At 32.8% G+C, this 21,412-nt stretch overlaps 19 protein-coding genes across 19 annotated transcripts; 11 read left to right on the top strand and 8 right to left on the bottom strand. All coding sequences in view use genetic code 6, as the record gives it.

Annotated features, from left to right (window-relative positions):
- Window positions 1-251: 251 nt before the first annotated feature.
- SS50377_25834 (Myb-like DNA-binding domain-containing protein) lies at window positions 252-503 on the bottom strand (the record flags this gene model as incomplete). The annotated part of the gene is made up of 1 exon (XM_067909661.1): window positions 252-503. The coding sequence occupies one exon, from the start codon at window positions 501-503 to the stop codon at window positions 252-254; it is 252 nt and encodes an 83-aa protein (XP_067762417.1).
- Window positions 504-1,252: 749 nt separating this feature from the next.
- On the bottom strand, window positions 1,253-2,371 carry SS50377_25833 (uncharacterized protein; the record flags this gene model as incomplete). Its single annotated transcript, XM_067909660.1, has 1 exon — window positions 1,253-2,371. One exon carries the CDS (start codon window positions 2,369-2,371, stop codon window positions 1,253-1,255), a length of 1,119 nt encoding a protein of 372 aa, XP_067762416.1.
- Window positions 2,372-2,454: 83 nt separating this feature from the next.
- SS50377_25832 (Alpha/beta hydrolase family protein) lies at window positions 2,455-3,288 on the top strand (the record flags this gene model as incomplete). Its single annotated transcript, XM_067909659.1, has 1 exon — window positions 2,455-3,288. One exon carries the CDS (start codon window positions 2,455-2,457, stop codon window positions 3,286-3,288), a length of 834 nt encoding a protein of 277 aa, XP_067762415.1.
- A 921-nt stretch (window positions 3,289-4,209) lies between these two features.
- SS50377_25831 (uncharacterized protein) lies at window positions 4,210-5,310 on the top strand (the record flags this gene model as incomplete). Its single annotated transcript, XM_067909658.1, has 1 exon — window positions 4,210-5,310. The coding sequence occupies one exon, from the start codon at window positions 4,210-4,212 to the stop codon at window positions 5,308-5,310; it is 1,101 nt and encodes a 366-aa protein (XP_067762414.1).
- A 749-nt stretch (window positions 5,311-6,059) lies between these two features.
- SS50377_25830 (Myb-like DNA-binding domain-containing protein) lies at window positions 6,060-6,311 on the top strand (the record flags this gene model as incomplete). The annotated part of the gene is made up of 1 exon (XM_067909657.1): window positions 6,060-6,311. One exon carries the CDS (start codon window positions 6,060-6,062, stop codon window positions 6,309-6,311), a length of 252 nt encoding a protein of 83 aa, XP_067762413.1.
- A 689-nt stretch (window positions 6,312-7,000) lies between these two features.
- Window positions 7,001-7,171, bottom strand: SS50377_25829 (uncharacterized protein; the record flags this gene model as incomplete). The annotated part of the gene is made up of 1 exon (XM_067909656.1): window positions 7,001-7,171. One exon carries the CDS (start codon window positions 7,169-7,171, stop codon window positions 7,001-7,003), a length of 171 nt encoding a protein of 56 aa, XP_067762412.1.
- Window positions 7,172-7,424: 253 nt separating this feature from the next.
- On the top strand, window positions 7,425-8,915 carry SS50377_25828 (Cysteine-rich membrane protein 2; the record flags this gene model as incomplete). Its single annotated transcript, XM_067909655.1, has 1 exon — window positions 7,425-8,915. One exon carries the CDS (start codon window positions 7,425-7,427, stop codon window positions 8,913-8,915), a length of 1,491 nt encoding a protein of 496 aa, XP_067762411.1.
- A 6-nt stretch (window positions 8,916-8,921) lies between these two features.
- On the bottom strand, window positions 8,922-9,284 carry SS50377_25827 (uncharacterized protein; the record flags this gene model as incomplete). The annotated part of the gene is made up of 1 exon (XM_067909654.1): window positions 8,922-9,284. One exon carries the CDS (start codon window positions 9,282-9,284, stop codon window positions 8,922-8,924), a length of 363 nt encoding a protein of 120 aa, XP_067762410.1.
- A 54-nt stretch (window positions 9,285-9,338) lies between these two features.
- Window positions 9,339-9,887, top strand: SS50377_25826 (uncharacterized protein; the record flags this gene model as incomplete). Its single annotated transcript, XM_067909653.1, has 1 exon — window positions 9,339-9,887. The coding sequence occupies one exon, from the start codon at window positions 9,339-9,341 to the stop codon at window positions 9,885-9,887; it is 549 nt and encodes a 182-aa protein (XP_067762409.1).
- A 1,350-nt stretch (window positions 9,888-11,237) lies between these two features.
- Window positions 11,238-12,701, top strand: SS50377_25825 (Kelch motif-containing protein; the record flags this gene model as incomplete). Its single annotated transcript, XM_067909652.1, has 1 exon — window positions 11,238-12,701. The coding sequence occupies one exon, from the start codon at window positions 11,238-11,240 to the stop codon at window positions 12,699-12,701; it is 1,464 nt and encodes a 487-aa protein (XP_067762408.1).
- Window positions 12,702-12,709: 8 nt separating this feature from the next.
- Window positions 12,710-13,042, bottom strand: SS50377_25824 (uncharacterized protein; the record flags this gene model as incomplete). Its single annotated transcript, XM_067909651.1, has 1 exon — window positions 12,710-13,042. The coding sequence occupies one exon, from the start codon at window positions 13,040-13,042 to the stop codon at window positions 12,710-12,712; it is 333 nt and encodes a 110-aa protein (XP_067762407.1).
- A 195-nt stretch (window positions 13,043-13,237) lies between these two features.
- On the top strand, window positions 13,238-13,405 carry SS50377_25823 (uncharacterized protein; the record flags this gene model as incomplete). Its single annotated transcript, XM_067909650.1, has 1 exon — window positions 13,238-13,405. One exon carries the CDS (start codon window positions 13,238-13,240, stop codon window positions 13,403-13,405), a length of 168 nt encoding a protein of 55 aa, XP_067762406.1.
- A 63-nt stretch (window positions 13,406-13,468) lies between these two features.
- On the top strand, window positions 13,469-14,014 carry SS50377_25822 (Myb-like DNA-binding domain-containing protein; the record flags this gene model as incomplete). The annotated part of the gene is made up of 1 exon (XM_067909649.1): window positions 13,469-14,014. One exon carries the CDS (start codon window positions 13,469-13,471, stop codon window positions 14,012-14,014), a length of 546 nt encoding a protein of 181 aa, XP_067762405.1.
- A 233-nt stretch (window positions 14,015-14,247) lies between these two features.
- SS50377_25821 (Kinesin-like protein) lies at window positions 14,248-16,305 on the top strand (the record flags this gene model as incomplete). Its single annotated transcript, XM_067909648.1, has 1 exon — window positions 14,248-16,305. One exon carries the CDS (start codon window positions 14,248-14,250, stop codon window positions 16,303-16,305), a length of 2,058 nt encoding a protein of 685 aa, XP_067762404.1.
- A 585-nt stretch (window positions 16,306-16,890) lies between these two features.
- SS50377_25820 (Hexose transporter) lies at window positions 16,891-18,159 on the top strand (the record flags this gene model as incomplete). Its single annotated transcript, XM_067909647.1, has 1 exon — window positions 16,891-18,159. One exon carries the CDS (start codon window positions 16,891-16,893, stop codon window positions 18,157-18,159), a length of 1,269 nt encoding a protein of 422 aa, XP_067762403.1.
- Window positions 18,160-18,162: 3 nt separating this feature from the next.
- Window positions 18,163-18,528, bottom strand: SS50377_25819 (uncharacterized protein; the record flags this gene model as incomplete). The annotated part of the gene is made up of 1 exon (XM_067909646.1): window positions 18,163-18,528. The coding sequence occupies one exon, from the start codon at window positions 18,526-18,528 to the stop codon at window positions 18,163-18,165; it is 366 nt and encodes a 121-aa protein (XP_067762402.1).
- Window positions 18,529-18,849: 321 nt separating this feature from the next.
- SS50377_25818 (uncharacterized protein) lies at window positions 18,850-19,833 on the top strand (the record flags this gene model as incomplete). The annotated part of the gene is made up of 1 exon (XM_067909645.1): window positions 18,850-19,833. The coding sequence occupies one exon, from the start codon at window positions 18,850-18,852 to the stop codon at window positions 19,831-19,833; it is 984 nt and encodes a 327-aa protein (XP_067762401.1).
- Window positions 19,834-19,870: 37 nt separating this feature from the next.
- Window positions 19,871-20,650, bottom strand: SS50377_25817 (Ribosomal protein S8; the record flags this gene model as incomplete). Its single annotated transcript, XM_067909644.1, has 1 exon — window positions 19,871-20,650. One exon carries the CDS (start codon window positions 20,648-20,650, stop codon window positions 19,871-19,873), a length of 780 nt encoding a protein of 259 aa, XP_067762400.1.
- A 112-nt stretch (window positions 20,651-20,762) lies between these two features.
- Window positions 20,763-21,398, bottom strand: SS50377_25816 (uncharacterized protein; the record flags this gene model as incomplete). Its single annotated transcript, XM_067909643.1, has 1 exon — window positions 20,763-21,398. One exon carries the CDS (start codon window positions 21,396-21,398, stop codon window positions 20,763-20,765), a length of 636 nt encoding a protein of 211 aa, XP_067762399.1.
- Window positions 21,399-21,412: the final 14 nt, after the last annotated feature.

Genomic DNA, 21,412 nt, shown 5'->3' with positions numbered 1-21,412 from the left:
GCTTACTACTCTATATAATAAATATTTAGTATTTGGAGGGTTATATTATTTGCTCTCAGTGTATTTTAATCTAGAAAATACCCCATTGAAAGTCACGAGCTGCATATGAAACACTATACGCTACAAAATCTGCAGTCATTAGTCCCGATCCCTATTTATGTGATACGTATGGGTGTTTATCAGTCAGCCCTCAGCATGCACATTTATCTAATTCTATAAAAAACCAAGTGTAAAGTAAGTAATCATATTTCTCACTCGTCTATCAGGCGCACCAGCGCCAGGATATCATTAAGCGTGATATCTGAAAGTGATGGAGATTCCCGGATGACAACCTCATCAGATGGATCGTTCCTAGCAATCTTGTAATACTTGTTCTTCAGCTGAGATACAGTATGACCGCGGAAAGATCTTTCCCGTATGGTCTCCCACCTCCCTCGATATTCCTTATATGCTTGTTGCAACCGTTCCTCTTGTTCGTAAGTCCATTTAATTCTTCCTGGCATTATATATGAAGTGGAGAATCTGTTGATCTCTTTGTATCTATAATATAAGTTTATTTTTATTCTCTCAGATTTTCTTATCATGTGTAGACTAGATAATCGCGTTCAGTATGAGTTATTTTGGGAAAGAGTACTATCAACCTAAAAATCTTTATATGTATTTTTTAGTATATCTGCTAGAATAGAAAAAGTTTTTTCTGCATTATTAAAATAATATATGTATTAATGTAATAAAACCAGTAACCATGCAAAATGTCTATATACATTTTAATATATTTATAGTATATACCAACCTCAATACTGATCTAGAAATAGATAATTTTAGGATATAATTTGATAAATAGTAAATTATGATGATCTTAGGAAATTCGAATGTATACATTTGTAAAAGATTGCCTAATCATAAATTATATATAAAAGTCCTTTACATAATACTTAAAACTTTATAATTTTTGTAACTAGTAATATTATCTGAAATTACAATCATTTTTACTTGGCATTTTATATTTATATTATAATATAATATTAGTATTACTAAAAATTATCACAACTATTATAAAATTTAAATTTAGCGCTAATCGCAGGAAAAATGTTTAAATTTAAAAAATATACAGGTGGATTATATATATTTTTATTAAACACTTACGATATTTGGTATCTCACGTCATAAAGTCAGTGAGTAATTTGACTTGACGAACTAAAAGTGTTGTTCGTCGTGGTAAAATATAAGTGATTGGTATGAAGAGATAAAATCACTTTATCTCTTACCCATTGATCTGTGAAATCCACGAAGATACTACCTCTACCATCGTCTCAGCCCCCATATCCTGTACTGCCTAACTAGGGACTACTCTGATTCCTTAGATAAGATTCCTCTGCATTTCTTTCATCGTTTTTGGGTACTATTTTTCCAAGTAAAATGAGCTACTGCCAAGGGGGACACTTGCTCTCATTGTTTCATAGAGCATGCTCTCAAGATCTGTTCGTTTTTGTAGGATCAAGGCAGATATAGTTCTAAGCCTATACAGCTCCTTACACTTAATATATACTAGTTTTTCCAAACTGCGTAGTTCCTATTTGTAGTGTTGCTTCTCACTTTCGAATTTTTTCAGCAACTCACTGACGAAACTACTCACCTACTACTTTTCTGCTTCATATTTTCTCTCGAAGTCACTGATAATCACTTACATCTAGATAATTTGATTGCTTTACTCGCCTATTTTTCTCTCCATTTCTTGTTTTACACTCAGCTCATATCGCTATACGTCTTTTTACCCGATAAAGCCCTCGCTGACTGGCTTACTTTACTTTTTCAGCAACTGGATGCCCTTCTAGAGTTCAATGTTCTGTATTCGTAAAAGCTTAGTCTCTCTTCCAACGTCTTAGTTATATCTTGCCAGCTTCTCTGCAACGGCATCTTCTACAGCTTTCCTTTTGTCTATCTCAAATGCTGCAGTTCGCTATGCAGCATCTGCAAGTGCTTACTACTTCAAAAGATCTAATTAAAGCTCTAAATCCTACCTCTATTCTTCGCTAATTTCTAGGCGCCGCAAAAGTTAAATCTTCTCTCCTGCAAACTAACCGAAGTCACTTAGCAGCTACTAAAAGTCATTAATTCGCGATCTTTCCTAGTCTAGATCAGTTCGTAATAATTAATTCTCATGGGCGGCATCATCTAGACGCTTATTAGCTTGCTTTTCAGTTTGCGCCTGAAATTCCTCAAGCTTAGACTCCATCGCGCGGTACTTAGCGCGTTCGCGTGCGAGCTCTTCTTTGAGCTAGTTGATTTATTCGGCACTTCTTCGCTCAATGTTTGCTATTTTCTGATGCAGAAATGTTGGGTCGTTTTGCATTTTAAGGTATATAAACATATTATAACAATATAATAATATATTCATGATAAAACAAATTAATACTTTAATGAATATAATAATCATAATAAGACTAAACATATATGGAATTCGAAGATGTTGATTGGTCAATTTAACTTGATCAATTAAAAATTTAATTCTTTCAGAGCATATCTTATTATGATTCTTAAAATGATAAGTAACCTTTATTCTTTTTTCATGGGTTTGGTTAACTTATTGAATCTTATACACCTTTGATTTTATATTTAGAGAATGAATATCGTGTCATAGCACCTGATTTACCAGGACATGGAAAATCAGAAGAATTATAGTCATATGCAACAGAAAGTGTAGTCTCAATATTAAAAATATTTATTCAATCGTTTAAATTTAAGTACATTATATTATGTGGGCATTCACTTGGCGGACTACTTGCCATATTATTGAATAGAACTATATCGGAGTCTTTGGTTATTGCAATAACTCCTGGTGGTGTTAAAGTAAAAGAAGGCTTCTTGGTATAAGTTTGCAAAATAAGAGGTTTGAACTATCTATTAAGATATTTTTGGAATTAAACATTCTAAATAATTTAAGGCTAAGTCTCTTCTAGAACATCTCAAATAATTCCATAGCATCATCAGTATAAGGCAATATGGAAACTCGGTTATCACAATCAAATATAAAAGTATGTGAATTCTTAGATGAAGTATTTAAGAGATTTTTAATTCTCTGGCTTAGAGAATGCATATTTATCGGTATAAAATGGGTTGTTTATATTAGTTGACAATGATAGTTATATTGACAGCGAAGCAGTTTATTCCTTAGTTAACGAGAATAAATTGGGATAAATTGTTTATTTTAATAGCATCCATAGTATAGGCAGTGCTATTCCTCTTGAATTATCAAAGACAATATTAGATTGGCTTTCGGTGTAATGATATTTATTATACTTTATTGAAAATGTAATTTTTAATAGAGTGAATTCTGTTTACTTGTTTATATTACTAATTTTTTAAGTTCATATTATAAGTAAAGTTTTAAAATATTATTATTTTATGTTATAAATAAGATATTAAAAAATGATGTCAAGACTAAATTAATATTAACTTCACATTACTCTTAAAAAAACTATAGAAAATGTATTAGAAGATAAATAAAAAGCTTAGACACAAAGTTGCAATAGATAACGTTAATTTAGTTAAAGAAATGTATCCTACAAATAACCGTAAACAGACATTAGCACAAAGGGGTGCTTACGTAATTAATATTGCTGTAACTATTCATAGGAATAATTAAATTTTTAATCAGATATTAATCAGAATAAGTTTACACTATAAAATTCAGTAATTTAAAAAGTTTAAATTAAATAGTTTAGGAGGCGGGCATAAGATAAGTTATTAGATATTTATAACTTCAAAGGATTATTTTCTTAGATTGTACTACGTGGCCGTGAAAAATTTATATAAAATATAGTGGCTAACGTTATTTCATAATAAAAAATTGGTTAAAAACTGAACAAATCAGAACTAAACAATATTTTTTTCCCATATTAAAAATCAACCTAAAAGTCTATTATAATGTAACCTTAATAATTACTTGAACTAAAGCAAAATTCTTTCATTCAAAAATAATTTTATGAATTTTAATTACTGTATGGAGCTGAGGGTACTAAATTCTAATAATATATTGCTTTTATGAAGTATGAAAAAAACTGTGCTAGTTTTATTTCATTTAACCTATATGATATGCAAGCAAGCTAAACAGTTATGAATATTCTTAACGAGGTAATTTATAAACTTAAAGTCAAAAGAAGATGATAAAAATTATAAGTGAATTTATATAGAAATTATTATATAAAAATGCAAAACGACCCAACATTTCTGCATCAGAAAATAGCAAACATTGAGCGAAGAAGTGCCGAATAAATCAACTAGCTCAAAGAAGAGCTCGCACGCGAACGCGCTAAGTACCGCGCGATGGAGTCTAAGCTTGAGGAATTTCAGGCGCAAACTGAAAAGCAAGCTAATAAGCGTCTAGATGATGCCGCCCATGAGAATTAATTATTACGAACTGATCTAGACTAGGAAAGATCGCGAATTAATGACTTTTAGTAGCTGCTAAGTGACTTCGGTTAGTTTGCAGGAGAGAAGATTTAACTTTTGCGGCGCCTAGAAATTAGCGAAGAATAGAGGTAGGATTTAGAGCTTTAATTAGATCTTTTGAAGTAGTAAGCACTTGCAGATGCTGCATAGCGAACTGCAGCATTTGAGATAGACAAAAGGAAAGCTGTAGAAGATGCCGTTGCAGAGAAGCTGGCAAGATATAACTAAGACGTTGGAAGAGAGACTAAGCTTTTACGAATACAGAACATTGAACTCTAGAAGGGCATCCAGTTGCTGAAAAAGTAAAGTAAGCCAGTCAGCGAGGGCTTTATCGGGTAAAAAGACGTATAGCGATATGAGCTGAGTGTAAAACAAGAAATGGAGAGAAAAATAGGCGAGTAAAGCAATCAAATTATCTAGATGTAAGTGATTATCAGTGACTTCGAGAGAAAATATGAAGCAGAAAAGTAGTAGGTGAGTAGTTTCGTCAGTGAGTTGCTGAAAAAATTCGAAAGTGAGAAGCAACACTACAAATAGGAACTACGCAGTTTGGAAAAACTAGTATATATTAAGTGTAAGGAGCTGTATAGGCTTAGAACTATATCTGCCTTGATCCTACAAAAACGAACAGATCTTGAGAGCATGCTCTATGAAACAATGAGAGCAAGTGTCCCCCTTGGCAGTAGCTCATTTTACTTGGAAAAATAGTACCCAAAAACGATGAAAGAAATGCAGAGGAATCTTATCTAAGGAATCAGAGTAGTCCCTAGTTAGGCAGTACAGGATATGGGGGCTGAGACGATGGTAGAGGTAGTATCTTCGTGGATTTCACAGATCAATGGGTAAGAGATAAAGTGATTTTATCTCTTCATACCAATCACTTATATTTTACCACGACGAACAACACTTTTAGTTCGTCAAGTCAAATTACTCACTGACTTTATGACGTGAGATACCAAATATCGTAAGTGTTTAATAAAAATATATATAATCCACCTGTATATTTTTTAAATTTAAACATTTTTCCTGCGATTAGCGCTAAATTTAAATTTTATAATAGTTGTGATAATTTTTAGTAATACTAATATTATATTATAATATAAATATAAAATGCCAAGTAAAAATGATTGTAATTTCAGATAATATTACTAGTTACAAAAATTATAAAGTTTTAAGTATTATGTAAAGGACTTTTATATATAATTTATGATTAGGCAATCTTTTACAAATGTATACATTCGAATTTCCTAAGATCATCATAATTTACTATTTATCAAATTATATCCTAAAATTATCTATTTCTAGATCAGTATTGAGGTTGGTATATACTATAAATATATTAAAATGTATATAGACATTTTGCATGGTTACTGGTTTTATTACATTAATACATATATTATTTTAATAATGCAGAAAAAACTTTTTCTATTCTAGCAGATATACTAAAAAATACATATAAAGATTTTTAGGTTGATAGTACTCTTTCCCAAAATAACTCATACTGAACGCGATTATCTAGTCTACACATGATAAGAAAATCTGAGAGAATAAAAATAAACTTATATTATAGATACAAAGAGATCAACAGATTCTCCACTTCATATATAATGCCAGGAAGAATTAAATGGACTTACGAACAAGAGGAACGGTTGCAACAAGCATATAAGGAATATCGAGGGAGGTGGGAGACCATACGGGAAAGATCTTTCCGCGGTCATACTGTATCTCAGCTGAAGAACAAGTATTACAAGATTGCTAGGAACGATCCATCTGATGAGGTTGTCATCCGGGAATCTCCATCACTTTCAGATATCACGCTTAATGATATCCTGGCGCTGGTGCGCCTGATAGACGAGTGAGAAATATGATTACTTACTTTACACTTGGTTTTTTATAGAATTAGATAAATGTGCATGCTGAGGGCTGACTGATAAACACCCATACGTATCACATAAATAGGGATCGGGACTAATGACTGCAGATTTTGTAGCGTATAGTGTTTCATATGCAGCTCGTGACTTTCAATGGGGTATTTTCTAGATTAAAATACACTGAGAGCAAATAATATAACCCTCCAAATACTAAATATTTATTATATAGAGTAGTAAGCTGATACAGAACAATTTTCGTGGAATAGATATTCGGCTGTTTCTGTGCAAATGTTGAACATTAGGATAATAATAGAGAAATTATATACATTTTCAAAGAAGGTAATATCTCCGCAGTTATCTGGTCCTTGACACGACTGCACGACTAGTAAGTATAATGAGGTGCAATATATTTAAGAAGTATATTCGTGTTTAAAATCTTCCATTATGTACTTCCTTCTGCTTAGTCTGACTAGAGCTTTTATCGACTAAACGCTTCAAACTTGTGTAACCATCTAAAATATGAAATTCCATCGCATAACCTTAAATAATACTTCGCTTCCCATGCAGCGGAGTTACCAGATATTAAGCCAGCTACCTAGTTAATGGGCGATTATAAGTGTGATACCGCAGCAATTTAAAGAACTGGTTGGCTGAGGATAGTTTTATATTATATATACTCACTTTCCTTCAATACAAGTCATAGACAATTCGAACGAGTCCTATTCGTAGCTATCATTGGTTTATAATATTGGAAGCTGGGCCTCCTCAATTGACTGCTTTGGTGGCAGTGCTTCGTTACTTTTGATTGCAAGTAGCTTCTATCTTAGCCTTGCCGAGTCAAGCTTCATTTGTAAGATATACGTAGAAACCACATACTGAATATTAATATATTAATATGGTCATTCAGATCATAAGTTATAAATAGGAAGGGAAATAGCTTTAGATCTATTAGGCAGTATTCGCAATGTTGGGTAAAGGTCCTGTTTTTCATTCAATGTTATAAATATATTATGGTGAGGTAGTTAATAGATTTTTTCATAAATAACTTGATCATATATTATTATGTACAGGAATGAAGCAAAACTTATTCAGTGTATACGAATGTCATATCAGAAACGATCACTGTTACTCCACCCGCGAGCAGGACCAGATGGGCTCACCCCTAAGTAAACATAATATAAGAGATGTTACCACAGATAATGTACCGGGAACACCCCTTCAGTACCGACGTCCTAGCCTTCTCAGATCTTACCAAAACCATCACCGCAGATACGAACTATATATCCACGCCGCAGTACATCCAACGTAACCTCCCAATCTCCTTCACCGGTTGGATACGGAACTACGTTCATCAGTCTGAATGATTTCCATTCCTAAATGATAACCAACTGTCTAATCGAACATCCCGAAACTCCAGTCTGCCTCAAGTGCATGCCCGGTTTCCTACCAGATCTATACCATACATCATGTGGATCTTGTAGTAGTGTTGAGAACTGTGCAATCTGTAAGCCTATCTAAGGCAAGCTTTGTGCGCGCTGCATACCAGGGTTCGTCACCAACGAGGACTCAAATACCTGTATCGCATATAGTGGTATAAACTGTCGGATAGCTAACGTACCCGATATATGCATGCAGTGCGCTGCTGGATACTTTCTTTCACACAATAACTGCGATTGCCCTCGCGGGTGTCTCGCCTGTACTATCTCTGGAAACACCAAAATCTGTCAGGAATGCCATTCTACTTATTTGCCAACGCCAGATCACGCCTGCTCGCGTGACTGTGCCAACATTCCCTACTGTGCCCAGTGCGATATTTTTACACGCCACTGCTCCGCATGCAAATAGGGCTTCGCTTTAGTAAATGGAATGTGCCTGCTCTGTGGCTCACTTTCGGTTTCAATATCGGGAGACTCCTGTGTCTCGAGCGCCTGCTAGACCATTCCCCACTGCACGCTATGCGAGGACAACCGCTGCATTGCATGCACCAGCGGTATTCCAACTTAGAACGGTCTCACGTGCGGCTCCTGTGACACCCGGGACTGCCTGTTTTGTGACGATGTGGATCCAACTATTTGTGGAAATTGTGAGTCTGGGCAAGCTGGCACGCGCGGTATTTGCGGCGCACCGTTGGTACAGAACTGCATATTGGGCGCAGATACCATCTGCTCTCAATGCGGAACTGGAAGCTAGCTGCTCGGCGGCGTGTGCGTCTGTATCAGTCGCCAAAACTGCGCAAGCTGCGACGAACACTCCAACTGTCAGAAGTGTCTCTTCGGCTTTGAGATGACGCTGATTGGATGCTAGCCTTTACAGTGTCACGCATCAAACTGCAATCTGTGCTATGCGGATGGCCGCTGCCGCATCTGCGGTCCGAAGTTCACGAACCGGGGCGGCGGCTGCCATGCAGAGCAACACACCATCACGAACACTGAATTTGTGTTCCTTGCGCTGACCGCGGTATGGGTTGCCTATATAGTGTTCCTGTCCATGAAGCACCACCGTGCCTAGCGGCAGCAGCGTGCAGAGCGGATCCAGAACCACACATTCCAGCTCAGCAACAAGCTCGCAAACACGTCATTCGGATGGGGATGAAACTGCTCACTCCGGTACCCCGCCCCTGCGGTACCGCCGCCGCTCTATCTACAGCCGGTTGTTACGCACGAACTGCGCGTTGATGAAGTCTAGGTCGCGGGGTTGTGCCTGATTTGTATCGATACCATCGAGATCAAAAAAGATGTCCTCATCAATCTCTAGTTTTTCCTGATGCGGGCGTCTGATAACGCCGTACCTGCGATAGTTCGCCTGAATGATCTTCTTGTCTTCAAGTTCAACCTGCTCAGTGTCTGCAGCATTCTGCTCTTCCATGAGTTAAGTTACTAGAAGCTACTGTGGATAGTGAACTGGAAATTTACGGTCGTATCTATTTTAGAGGTAACTGAAACTACGAAACAAATTGTTCATTTTAACATATTTAATTATTATATAAATTAAATAAATTACTTGAAAACAGTTTAAATGGAATTGAAATATCGATATAAGGTGTAGCTGACGGCTAGACCTATGGGGATTACTGCTAAGAAATTTGATATAACATATTGTGACGCCGGCTAAATTATTCCAAAGATACCAGTTTATGAGTAGCTTAAGTTTATCAAAGGGCCTTTTTCAGCATATAAGCCTCCGCCACCTTATATGCAGTTGAGAACTCCAGCAGATGATCAAGCGATCATAGATTTAGAAGCAAAATGTAGGGATAAAAGTTCAGGGTTCGCTAAAGAACGCGGGTATGTCTAGCTTTTATCAGGATTAAAAAGTGTTTTCTAGGAAACATATAATATGGGAGTACCATCTTCTCCCATTGCTTAATCACGGGTTATGTCTAGAAGCAGCCCTAAACGAATATCATTAAATACAACTAATCTTTTGAATACTGCAACAAACCGAGTTTTTTCGCATAAAGTTTCACCCGCAAAAGTTATTAAAGGTAGGCCAAAGTGGGGAAGAGATGTTACACTTATAGATAGTGATTGGGCTGGTGGAAAAAACAAAGAGCATAGAGTGTGAATGAATACATTTGTAGAGAAATTTTTATGTCGTTCTATTTATTTTTGACTAAGGCATGTCTAAAAAATTAATGACATTGATTAAAAATGCACTTTATTCTTCTCAAACTTAATAATACTGTAATTATTTACTAATGTTATTAAAGTTATTCTAGCTTTAAAACTTTTCATACTATCAACAAATTTGTTATACAGATAATTATATTATTAAATAACAAACTTTATTTTCTAGTCAGTCAAAAATAGTCAATCAGTTAATCAATTGAAAGTATTAAATCATATTATAAGTATAATTTAAAGGTTCAATGTATAGATGTTTACATTAGGTAGTGATTATTAATTTATAATACTTTTATTTTATAATGTTATTTGAATGAGTGTTAAACTTTAATCCATCAGGAATTTCAAAAAAAATCCAAATAAACAAAGACAATTTACTTAATTAACATATAATTGATTATTATTATCAGAATTGGAATTGAGGGATTTTACAAAAATAGGAAAGGATTTAAGATACGAGTATATATTTAGTATCAGAGTAAAACAATTAATCGAATTAACTATATTTTGTATTTCCTAAACAATAAAAAAATACAAAACAAATAAATCGATGAAATTATTTTTTTTGTAGAGAACAGTAATATCATGAAATAGGAATATAATTATCAGTATCTGAGATTCACATATCCTAAAGTTTTGTATCTACTTAATATTATAGTATAACTCCGATTTAAGAACTCAGTATGTTTTTCAGATATTTTATTAAATTTTTTAACTCCTTACAACTCATTAAATTTTAGTTTTTAAATCAATAGAATAGTATACTAATATATTTTAGAATTAGATTCTAACTTATATCTAAAATTAATTTTCATAAGCTATTATAATATATTAATCCAAATAAAGTTATTGACAAAAATTCTACTTTGTTTTTTAAAATGCTAAGAGTTTAACATTCATCTGCTCTTACAACTATGAATGCGTATGATTATATAGAATTTGCACGTGCATCTGATTCTGAAGATGAGACTATTGAGGAGCTAAGCTTTGGTGATAATTTTAGCCTAGAATGATTAGCCAAGATTCTGAGGTCTACAAAAAGTTTGTGATTAACTATAACCTCACTAGCTTATTTAAATCAAATATTAATTGGTGACTGTCTATTAATTGCACTGAAATTTTAATTGTAATTCAATCTTTAAATGGTGTATACATTTTATAGTACACTGTATATTTAGTATAATATTATATACTTATATTCTAGTACAGTTATAAATAACAATTTTATATATGATTTTAGCAAAGTATTACATCATGCTCTGTAATTAACTATACTCTACAAACTTCATAAATGAATGTAAATTAAGATATTCTTATCTATGAAATAGGAAAATAAGTTGCAGCTTAATCTGATTACACTTTCTCATAGCTGTTAGAGAATTATTCTTTATTGTAAAAAGAGAGTATGGAAGTCTAGATTGATTGGAATAAGGCTAAATCATCAACCGGTTATAAAGATATTTAGAAATGGTATAGATAAACTTTTGAGCCTAAAATATTTAATATGCGAAAATACAAAATGTCTAGCTTCTTAGGTGATGTTTCAACAGATAGTAAACAGCTGCAAATTGAAGATCACCAAAAATTAATGGGAGGGCAAATCTAATCAGGTTCTATATTTTAATCTGGAAGCTAAATTTTCACTTATGGTGGGTTTTCTCAGAAATATGTGAATACAACACAAATTCTGTTATAAACCAAATTGGTAAATCTTGAAGTTCAGCACCAGCAACCACTTCGTGCACATTCTGTTGTTAACTACAACGGTAAACCTTACATTTTCGGTGGCGATGCTTAAGGAACCGCACAAGATAACCTCTACCGGTTTGAAACTGACTACATTCTGATAAATAGTGATATTTAACCACCGGCGAGATATGGTCACGGAGCTGCTGTTTTGGAAAATAAAATGTACATTTTCGGCGGAAAAGCGCCTGGTAAGTTATATAACGACTTCTGGAAATTCGATTTTGTAACAAATATTTGGACAAAAATAAATATAAAAACACCAGAAAAACGCTGCTTCTTCGCATTTTTCACTTATAAAAATCGAATTATCCTCATTGGTGGCCGGTGCGAAAATTTGGAACTTGGTGATGTCTGGGCATTTGATGAAAAGTAGAATTGGTAAAAACTTGGAGAAATTAAGCCGTAAAGTAACCTTGTAGGTTGTGACGTATATGGAAGTATTTTAGTGGCTACTAAAGGTGTTCTATACCAATTTAACTTGTAAACATTAAAATTAAGACACTTAAGCGCAATTCAAAACAGTTGCACACCAAGCGTATTATTTAACGAAAATAAATTATACATCTACACTGGAACGATTGATATTTTCGAATTTTCAGAGCTCAGCGAGTTTGAGAATGACGTTTCAAGTATTTCAGAGCCATTGGGAAGTGTTGTATAGCGTAAATCTAGTAACTAACTTTGCAGCGTTGAATACGTCAATTTCGATAATTCAATCACTACGGATCCGATAAAGTCTAACAAGGAACTCCTTATTTTTAATGAGATCCACGAAGTTGAAGAACCAGTTTCCTCCTAAAATGTAAACATTAAACCGATTTTTCAATATGAAAACACTTTTTCAACGTTGAAAACTCCTAAACATAGCACAAAATAAACGTGCATTTACGATTACTTCTTGCATTTTTCTCAATGTACTGCAGAGGCGATTTCTCAGATTATAAATGACCTGCAAGTACAGAAAGCACGGACAGACGAGCTGTCTGCAGTAGCAAGAATGAAGTGACAATTATCTCACTGATCAATATTTTCAAGGTTTTGCATCTCACTATCGAGATCTACTGCTCCGATTGTGACCCTACCTGCGACTGTTTAAGTAGGAGCCTGCGCTGCATCAGTAGTTGGAGCAAAACTTTCAGCCTCTAACGCATCTGCTGCCTCATTAAGTGTTTTCTGGACAGCGCGGGATGCTTTGAAAGCTGTTATTTTTCTGCATACAAAACAGGGTTTTTCCTCAGTACAAAGGAAGGAGTGTAGCATAGATGATACTACTAGTGTGGTTGCTATAACTGTACCGGTGGTAGCTATTGCACATTTCACTTTTTCCTTGTTAACGCGTTAGGACATTAGAAAGCGTAAAAATTAATATAATATATATTAATATATAATAATAATGTAACAAATTTGTATAAATTTGGAAGGTATTGTAAAATTAATATAATTATTTTATAATAATAAAATGAAACTATTTTTGAAAAACTATTTCTATAATTACTTTGAGGAATAAATAAAACAATTGCCACTAAATCTATTTCCATTAAGATGTACGGCCCGTATCACAAGTGTTTACCTCAGTTCGAATATAGAAATGCTATGGGAACCTTTATACCAATAAACTATGGGCCTTCAAATTTGACAAATGCAGATCAGGGAGTACCTCTTAGCATGGCTAGGACATCAACTATAAGGACGATTAAGAAGTATCACTGATCGTATTATTGTATATATATTATTACATAATGGAGATTTACATCTCAAAATGTTCTTATAACAATGGAATTAGATTAAAATCAACCAATCTACAATGGAAATAATTAAAAAATTTGTGGATATCCTACCTTATAAGGACCGTGTAAAAACACTAGATATTGTAGATTTCATTCGAAGATACGGCCTAAAACATTTTCTCATTATAATAAAGGGGCATGGCACCCTTAGGAGCATAAAATTTTCATTGAAGGTATTAAGAAATTTGGTATTGGACACTGGGTTGAAATATCTAATGAATTAACAACTCGAAATCCAAGTTAGTGCTAAGTGCATTTTTATAAATTATAACAAAGGCTAGGAATAACAGCTGAAGATTTTATTGACTATATTGATACACAAATGGTGTGTACTATTAAAAATCATAGCTTACATGAAAATAAATTAGCAAAATAAAATAAACTTATTTTTGAAGCTGAGAGGAATAAAGTCCCAACACCTTTTCTTAATACTATCAATACTCAGTTTTAATAGTAAGACAAATCAGTTTCACCATATCCTTTCATTATCGATAGTAACAGTTTTTCTGATTTTTATAACTATCTTGACTGATTTTTATTATTTAAACATTACTAATTACTTAATGATGTTATATCTGCAGAGTAGTGTAATTATTATTCATATAATCTCCTCTTTAATAAGTAAATGCTTCATTCCAAATTAGCATTTAAAAATAAATTAACATACTATACCAATTATTATAATCGACCTTTTTATTATAAAATTTATATCAGAAAATATTTTATTATCATTATTATTATATAAATAGTCCCACTCCAAATTCAATGCCTGACGATACAGTTAAAGTTGTTATAAGATGCCGTCCCTTTAACTAGAAAGAGGCTAACGAAGGCGCATCAAATGTTATTGAAACTAATAATGAGTTAGCACAGATAAAAATAACACCTCCAGCAAATATTTAAAAGCAAGCCCGTTCCTTCACTTTTGATGCAGTTTACGGTACAGAATCGAAAAACATTGATATTTTTAATATATCATTTAGACCTCTAGTATCATAGGTTCTTGAAGGATATAATGCTTGTATTTTTGCATACGGTTAGACTGGATCAGGGAAAACCTTCACAATGTCAGGGGTTTCAGAAAACCCTGGATGTATCCCAAATTCTTTCTAATATCTGTTTGACACTATGTCAACAATACCTAACACAGAATTTCTTGTTTCTGCTTCTTTTATAGAAATTTATAATGAAGAAGTACGTGATCTGATGACTGGTAAGGCTAAATTAGCAGTACGTGAAAACCCTAAAAAGGGAATATATATTGAAGGATTAAAGTCTTTTCCAGTTAAATCTGAAAAAGAAATAATACAAATTATGGACTAAGGAACATCACACAGAACTGTAGCGGCTACTAAAATGAACGCAACGAGTAGCCGTTCCCATAGTATTTTTATGGTACGTGTTGAGCGTTTAGAGACAATTAGTGACAAAGAAACAGTACGATGCGGAAAGCTCAATCTAGTTGATTTAGCTGGTTCAGAGCGGCAGGGTAAGACTGGTGCAGAAGGTAAAAGGCTTTAGGAGGCAAATTCTATCAATCTAAGTCTTAGTACACTTGGAATAGTTATTTAAAAGCTCGTGTAAAATTCACCACACATCCCATATCGAGATAGTATCTTAACACGTTTATTATAGGAATCCTTAGGTGGAAACAGTAAGACGTTGATGGTGGCAAATTTGAATCCTGCTAGTACGAATTATGAGGAGACACTTTCTACATTAAGATATGCTGATCAGGCAAAGAAAATCACCAATAAGGCTGTTATTAATGAAGACCCTAAAGATGCCCAAATTCGTATCATGAGAGATAGAATTGCCGAACTCACCAAAGCTATTTAGGAGGCTAGTTCGGGAGAAATGACACGTGAGAAAAGCAAGAAAGTCAAAAATTTGTTCAAGAAAATTCAGTAAATTAAGGAAGGAGTCGATAATTGCGATGAGGTAGAAGAAATAGTAGAGGAGATTATTGAGATTGAAGGTGATACAGAATAACTAGAAAAGTTGAATTAGTTGTAAAGATAGAAAGAAAGTTTAGAAAATTTAACACCTAGTGACGATTAGCAACTTAGTAAAGAGGATTTGATCAAGTTGAAAGAGGAGCTGCTTAGCATTAAAAGCGAAATAGTTTCTTCAGATAATTTGGAAACACAGTAGCGAGAAACAGAGAGAAAACTGCGCGAAGCTAGAGCAAAAATAGCAGAGAGAAAGGAGAGAGAGAATATTATTCAACGAGAATTATAAAAGAGGTAGGAATAGTCTTAAAAGACCATTTAAAATACTTTCACGTAAGAATAGTAAATCGAGGAATTAAAGCGGTAAATAGAAGGTAAAAAGACTGAAATTCGCTAGATTGAATAGGATATTGATGACGAAAAGATGCAGAATTCAGCCAAAATCGACGAAATTGTGGAGTAACGACGTCGCTTCGACCAGGAAAGCTCTCTTTTTAAGCAAATAGCAACTCTTCTAATTCCACCTTTCCATTTCAAAAAAATTAGCGCTATGATCACTTACGACGATGAGGCGCGTGAATTCAGAAAAATTATCGAAAAGAAAGAGGTGAACAAGCGATTTATAATGGACGCTTTAGAGTTACAAGTCGAGTTCCCAGGTAGAAATGGTGTTCCCAGAGCGATCCACTAAGAAATTGCGGAACAAGAGGCCGAATTAAACCTGCGCATGAATTTAGAACCAATGGGACTTGACGAGCCTGAACGGATTACTATTGGTGTGGAAGGTGGAGAGGAAGGAATGGAAGGAGAGAATGGGGGAATTGGTGACGGAGAGGGAATGGAGGACGAAATGTACGACTGGAGGGAGTGATTGGAGGATATTGATAAATGGTTTATATGTTAGAATATTAATTTAGAAGTATGAATACTCTTTTTTGCTGCCAAATACACTATTAAATGATCTATTTTATGAAAGTATGGCATTCTTACTACAAGTTATGATAATGTGAATATAATTAATTACTTTGAAATATAAAAATATACATTAAATAGATGTATATCTATAATATTAGTTTTCATATGCTTCTTAATTGATTCTTAAATTATCTTAATAGTTTTTATTTATTAACTTTTATCAGCTGTACTACATTAGGTAATATATTGATGTTTTATGTTTATTATAGGTTTTACCTGGCAATCTTGTTATATATTAATTTTACTATTTAATATACTTTAAATTAATAAATATGAATAATTAATATACCCAGAGACTATAAGGTAATTGTACTTTAAGTATAGATGATGAGACTCCCATTACCATACTGCGGATTAATAGTATTAAATACTCAACGCCCAGATAATAACTCTTATATAATTAAATATAATGAGAGAGAGAGTATTTTTAAAATATATGTTAATTATATTTATTTAATAATATAACTATAAGAATACTTAAATGCAGCATATGATGACTGCGTTAAGTTCTATCTCATAAGGAGCCCTTCTTACTTCACTTTCAGTTGAATCAATGAATAAATACGCAAAATTAGTTGGCTAAACTATTACACCAACATATAAATCATTTTTAGGTGCCTCCGCAGCAATGGGAGGAATGCTAGGATCAGCAACTACAGTTTTCTATTAAAAGCGGTTAGGAACTATAGTTTCAACTAGAATTCTTTCAATGTGTGTAGTTTTCTTTTTGGTATTAACTATTATTCCTGTGCATCTAGTTTTTTTGGTATTCTGTAGAGCTTTAACTTCAACTACTATTGCATCATAATTTATGTTAATGCCGAAATTTATTAATGATAATACGATAATGAAATATAAAACTTTAGTATAAACAGTATTTTCGATTAACCTTAATGTCGGAATCGTAGTAGGATATTTGCTAAATCTTACGCCATATTGGGCATCAACCAACTGTTTTATTTTATCCAGTAATATTTTAACTTTTATCTCTACGTTTTTTATTAAATTAAAAGCATCTGAAAAAACAAACGTATAAATAGCGGATAAAGACTTAGAAGCTGCCCAGCCTACAGCTGAACAAAAAGTAGAATATACTGTTTAAGAGATAATTTAGCAAGTAGCTGTTAAATTTCCAATATGGAGACTAGTAATTGTTACTATAACATTATCAGCTGCATAACTTACTACTGGCATTAATTCTATTTTAGCTTATGCTTCTCAAATATTAGCAAGTTCATTCCCCAATAATTCTTCTCTTGGGGCTATAGTGATAGGTGTTGTTAAAATAATTGCAACAATATCTGCTATGCCAATTATTAATCGATTGAGACGAAAAATACTGCTTGCAATTGGTTTATATGGGTGTGTTGTTTCTAATTTTATTTTAATTTTTGCATTTAAGTATGATATTAGTTGGTTGTAAATAACTGTTGTTATTATGTTTATTATTTTTTATCAGATTGGACCAGGCCCTATAGTCTTAATGCTTTGGGGTGAAATTTTCCCATAGAACTTTGGACCAAAATTAACTTCACTAGCGTTTACTGTAAATTGGGTAGTTAACATTAGTGTTACGCTTGTGTTCCCACTTTATCCTTAAGTTTGGACTGCATACTGTGTTTATTTTATATTTACAGGATTTTTTGGGACAGTTGCGTTGATATTGTTACCAGAAACATTTTAAAGGACGGCCGAGGAGATTGAAAAATAATATATACCAAAAATAAATCATCGAACTGACAAAGCATGAATATCACTTAATCCACTATTTTACTTATTTTTTATCAATTATAGCTTTTGCTGCCTATATTTCTTTTTATGTCAGCTTAACATCAGGAGTATAGCCCCTAAGCATATCGTCAATACTCATACTTGCTGAAATGGATCGAATAAGTAGCTTATTTTCTTATTCTATTGTCTATGATCTCTTTAGAAAATCCTTTTACATATTTGTAACCCTAGGTTTAACCACTTCAACCGAATATGGTTTCAATAATTTAGGTATATCCCATCCTCTAGATTTAGGCCGCATTTAATAATGTCGTGACTGTTTAATAGTTATAGAACTATTGGTAGGTGGGTCTAAGTTATCCAATGACAGCTAACGAATTTTCCTCATTATGTTTGAGTCAGAATTAAATTTATTCATTAACAAACAAGCTGATACTATTTTAATATTATATAAAATTTGCTTAATTCTACTTTTAAGTTAGTATTATGCTTTATTATTATTTAACATTGAAAATACTAGCCTGTGTTATTCTAAACAATTAAATTCATGTATTGGTATATTATAAGCAATACATAAATATTCATTTATAATATTATAAATAAGTTTATAATATTATATAGTTATAATTTATAATAGAATGTAAATAATAATATATTTACATAATATTATATCCAAGGTATAAGCTGGCCCTGTTCCCTACCCCTCCAAATGTACCGCGCATATCTCCTTCATCCCCCAAAGTAGCACATAGCAGATAAATTATAAAAAGAGATGGACTTAAAACATAAACGCGCAAAATCATAAATAAAAGCCACAGTTGACTGCTCTGCTCCCAGGAAATGCACACATCTATCACGTTTTACTGGTGGTGGTGCTCTATAATAACGCGAGCGCTAGAAATCTATTGATGGATAAAATGTTAAAATATTTAACTAAATGCGTAAAACATTCGATAGCAAAGGAGGTTATTGCTAAGAAAATTTAAAGCATTTTGAGCTTCCTGCTAATCGTATTTCAACAAAAATGCTATAAGAACAAGAGTAGATGGCGCTACATGAAACTTACATTAGAAAAATTCGAACTTCTATGGCTGTACCAAATTCAGATGCATTGAGAGCTTACTAAGAAGCCACAGGAGATAGATTTTCATATGATTTAGCTATGAGATCAGTACCAGAAATAGGTAAAATTAGATCCAAGAAAGTACCAAATCCAAACATTAAACCTGTCTACAACGCGGCTGCTTAAGGATCAGAGTTTAAATAACAGCAGATTTATGCAGCTGGAAAAATAACAAAACCTGCTGTTTTGCCAGAAATTATAAAGGTTTTAGGTGGATATGGAGGCCGCGAAAAGCGAGAAATTGAAGAAATTGAATACTTCGAAGGCGAATAAAACGATGGAGATGGATTTGATGTGTTTGCAGACCAGCCACAGGTAGATATTTAAGGTGATTATTATGGAGATACTATTGAATTTGGTAATAGAATTGAAGGTAAAAGCTAGGGAAGTGGATAATAAAAGATAGAAAATGATGATATGTTTGATATAAGGAACGAAATGTAAAAAGAAGAAGAAGAAGAGAAAGAGGAAAAATTTGATGATTAAAATAATGAAGTCCAATAATAGGAAGAGTAAAAAGAATAGGACGATTTTGATAACACCAGTTAGGTTAATAAACTGTTAGAATGATGAAATTTATGTTTATTTACATATAAGAAAATATAGATCACACTAGTAAAACTGCATTAATACATCCATCTCTTTCTGGGTTATTGCTAATTTATGCGTATTTCCCCCAGACAACTTTACCACCAGCAGTAACCAAACCCAAATCGGCTACATTGACTTCTATGACAGTTCCCTTTGTCAGTACATTTAATTCAGTATATAATTAGCTACTAGGATTCTTTTTAACACCAATTATTTCTAACTGATGAGTAGCTTTAAGTTCAGGGTGAACTACATTTGCAAATCTATATCTTAATGCAGAAGGTTTGATAAATCTTTCAAATTTAGGGGCTTTTCTAGTAGCACCAAGTGGGGAGAATGTAGCCATGTTGATTTTTCGCTTCCATTCTTTCTTTCCACGCTTACCACTTTTTAATACTTTGAAAACTTGGCTATCTGCTAAAGGGTTAACTTAAGAAATAGGCAATGACCATTGTGCAGAACGCTGCTTCTTCTTTTACTTAACTGTATTTGATAGTATTTTGGCTCTATTTTCGGTTTCTCTGTCAAGCAAGAACGCTGGTTTAGGAACTGTATTATTATTCTTAGTAGTGTTATTGACGCTCTTTTCATTGTTTTGTCTAATTTTCTTCTTTAATTCAATCTTTTCCTTTCTACGCTCTTCTGAGAATAATTTTTAGCGAAGACCAATAAGATGAGTTGCCTTCTTTGAAATAATATGAGGCATACGAGCTTCTTTTTTACGCATCTTCTCGTCATGGTCTAGACGTTTACCATGACGTTTTTAATGAAGCTTGATGTAATCACCTTAAGCCATTTTATGAGGAGTGGATAAAGAAAAGGCATATTAATTATAGATTATTATATATTTGTATCAAGGATATGAATTTAATGAGTAAATACTAATCTTTCAAATCCTTAAAATTTAATCATATAAATATATCCAAATTTTAGTCGACCTACTTTTTGTAAGCAAATTGGCAATTATGTTCTGTTTTATGTTCTTATGGAGTTAATTTTACTAAATTCTATTTTCGATTATCTAATTAATTTTAATTTATATGGTGTATTTCGTAATCATAGATCCCCTTTTGACTAATAATAAGTATATGGAGTCGTGCTTTCCTCGCAATTGGATAATAGTTTACAATTTTAACATTTAAATTTATTAGATTTAAGCGCTAGAATTCTTACAAATCGACTAATGTAACTGGTATTTTATTTAAATCAGTTATCAGAACATAATTAGCTTTATTATAGTAGTGATAGTTTTATTTATTTTCGGTAAACTTTACTATTTCCGATTTAGTAAAAATTTCCTTGATAGTAAGTATAGGATAATCATATAATACTTTGAAATTCTCTTTTTATAAATTATATGGTCGTTTATCAATTAACCTGATCAGATACTTATTATAATCATTTGGAAATAAATTTTTTGATATAATTCTTATAAGAGGAATAAATTATTTGTTATACAGAATACCAAACTGATCTTTACATATTATAATATCGAATGTTTCTAACCAAATCATCATCTGATCTGAAATTTTCAATTTATCCATGACGTTATTAAAAA

The sequence above is a fragment of the Spironucleus salmonicida genome, chromosome 6 (genome assembly GCF_000497125.1).
Source record: "Spironucleus salmonicida strain ATCC 50377 chromosome 6, whole genome shotgun sequence".
Lineage (NCBI taxonomy): Eukaryota > Fornicata > Diplomonadida > Hexamitidae > Spironucleus > Spironucleus salmonicida.
The sequence above is the reverse complement of the archived record's forward strand: the minus strand, read 5'-3'. Positions and strand labels throughout refer to the sequence as shown.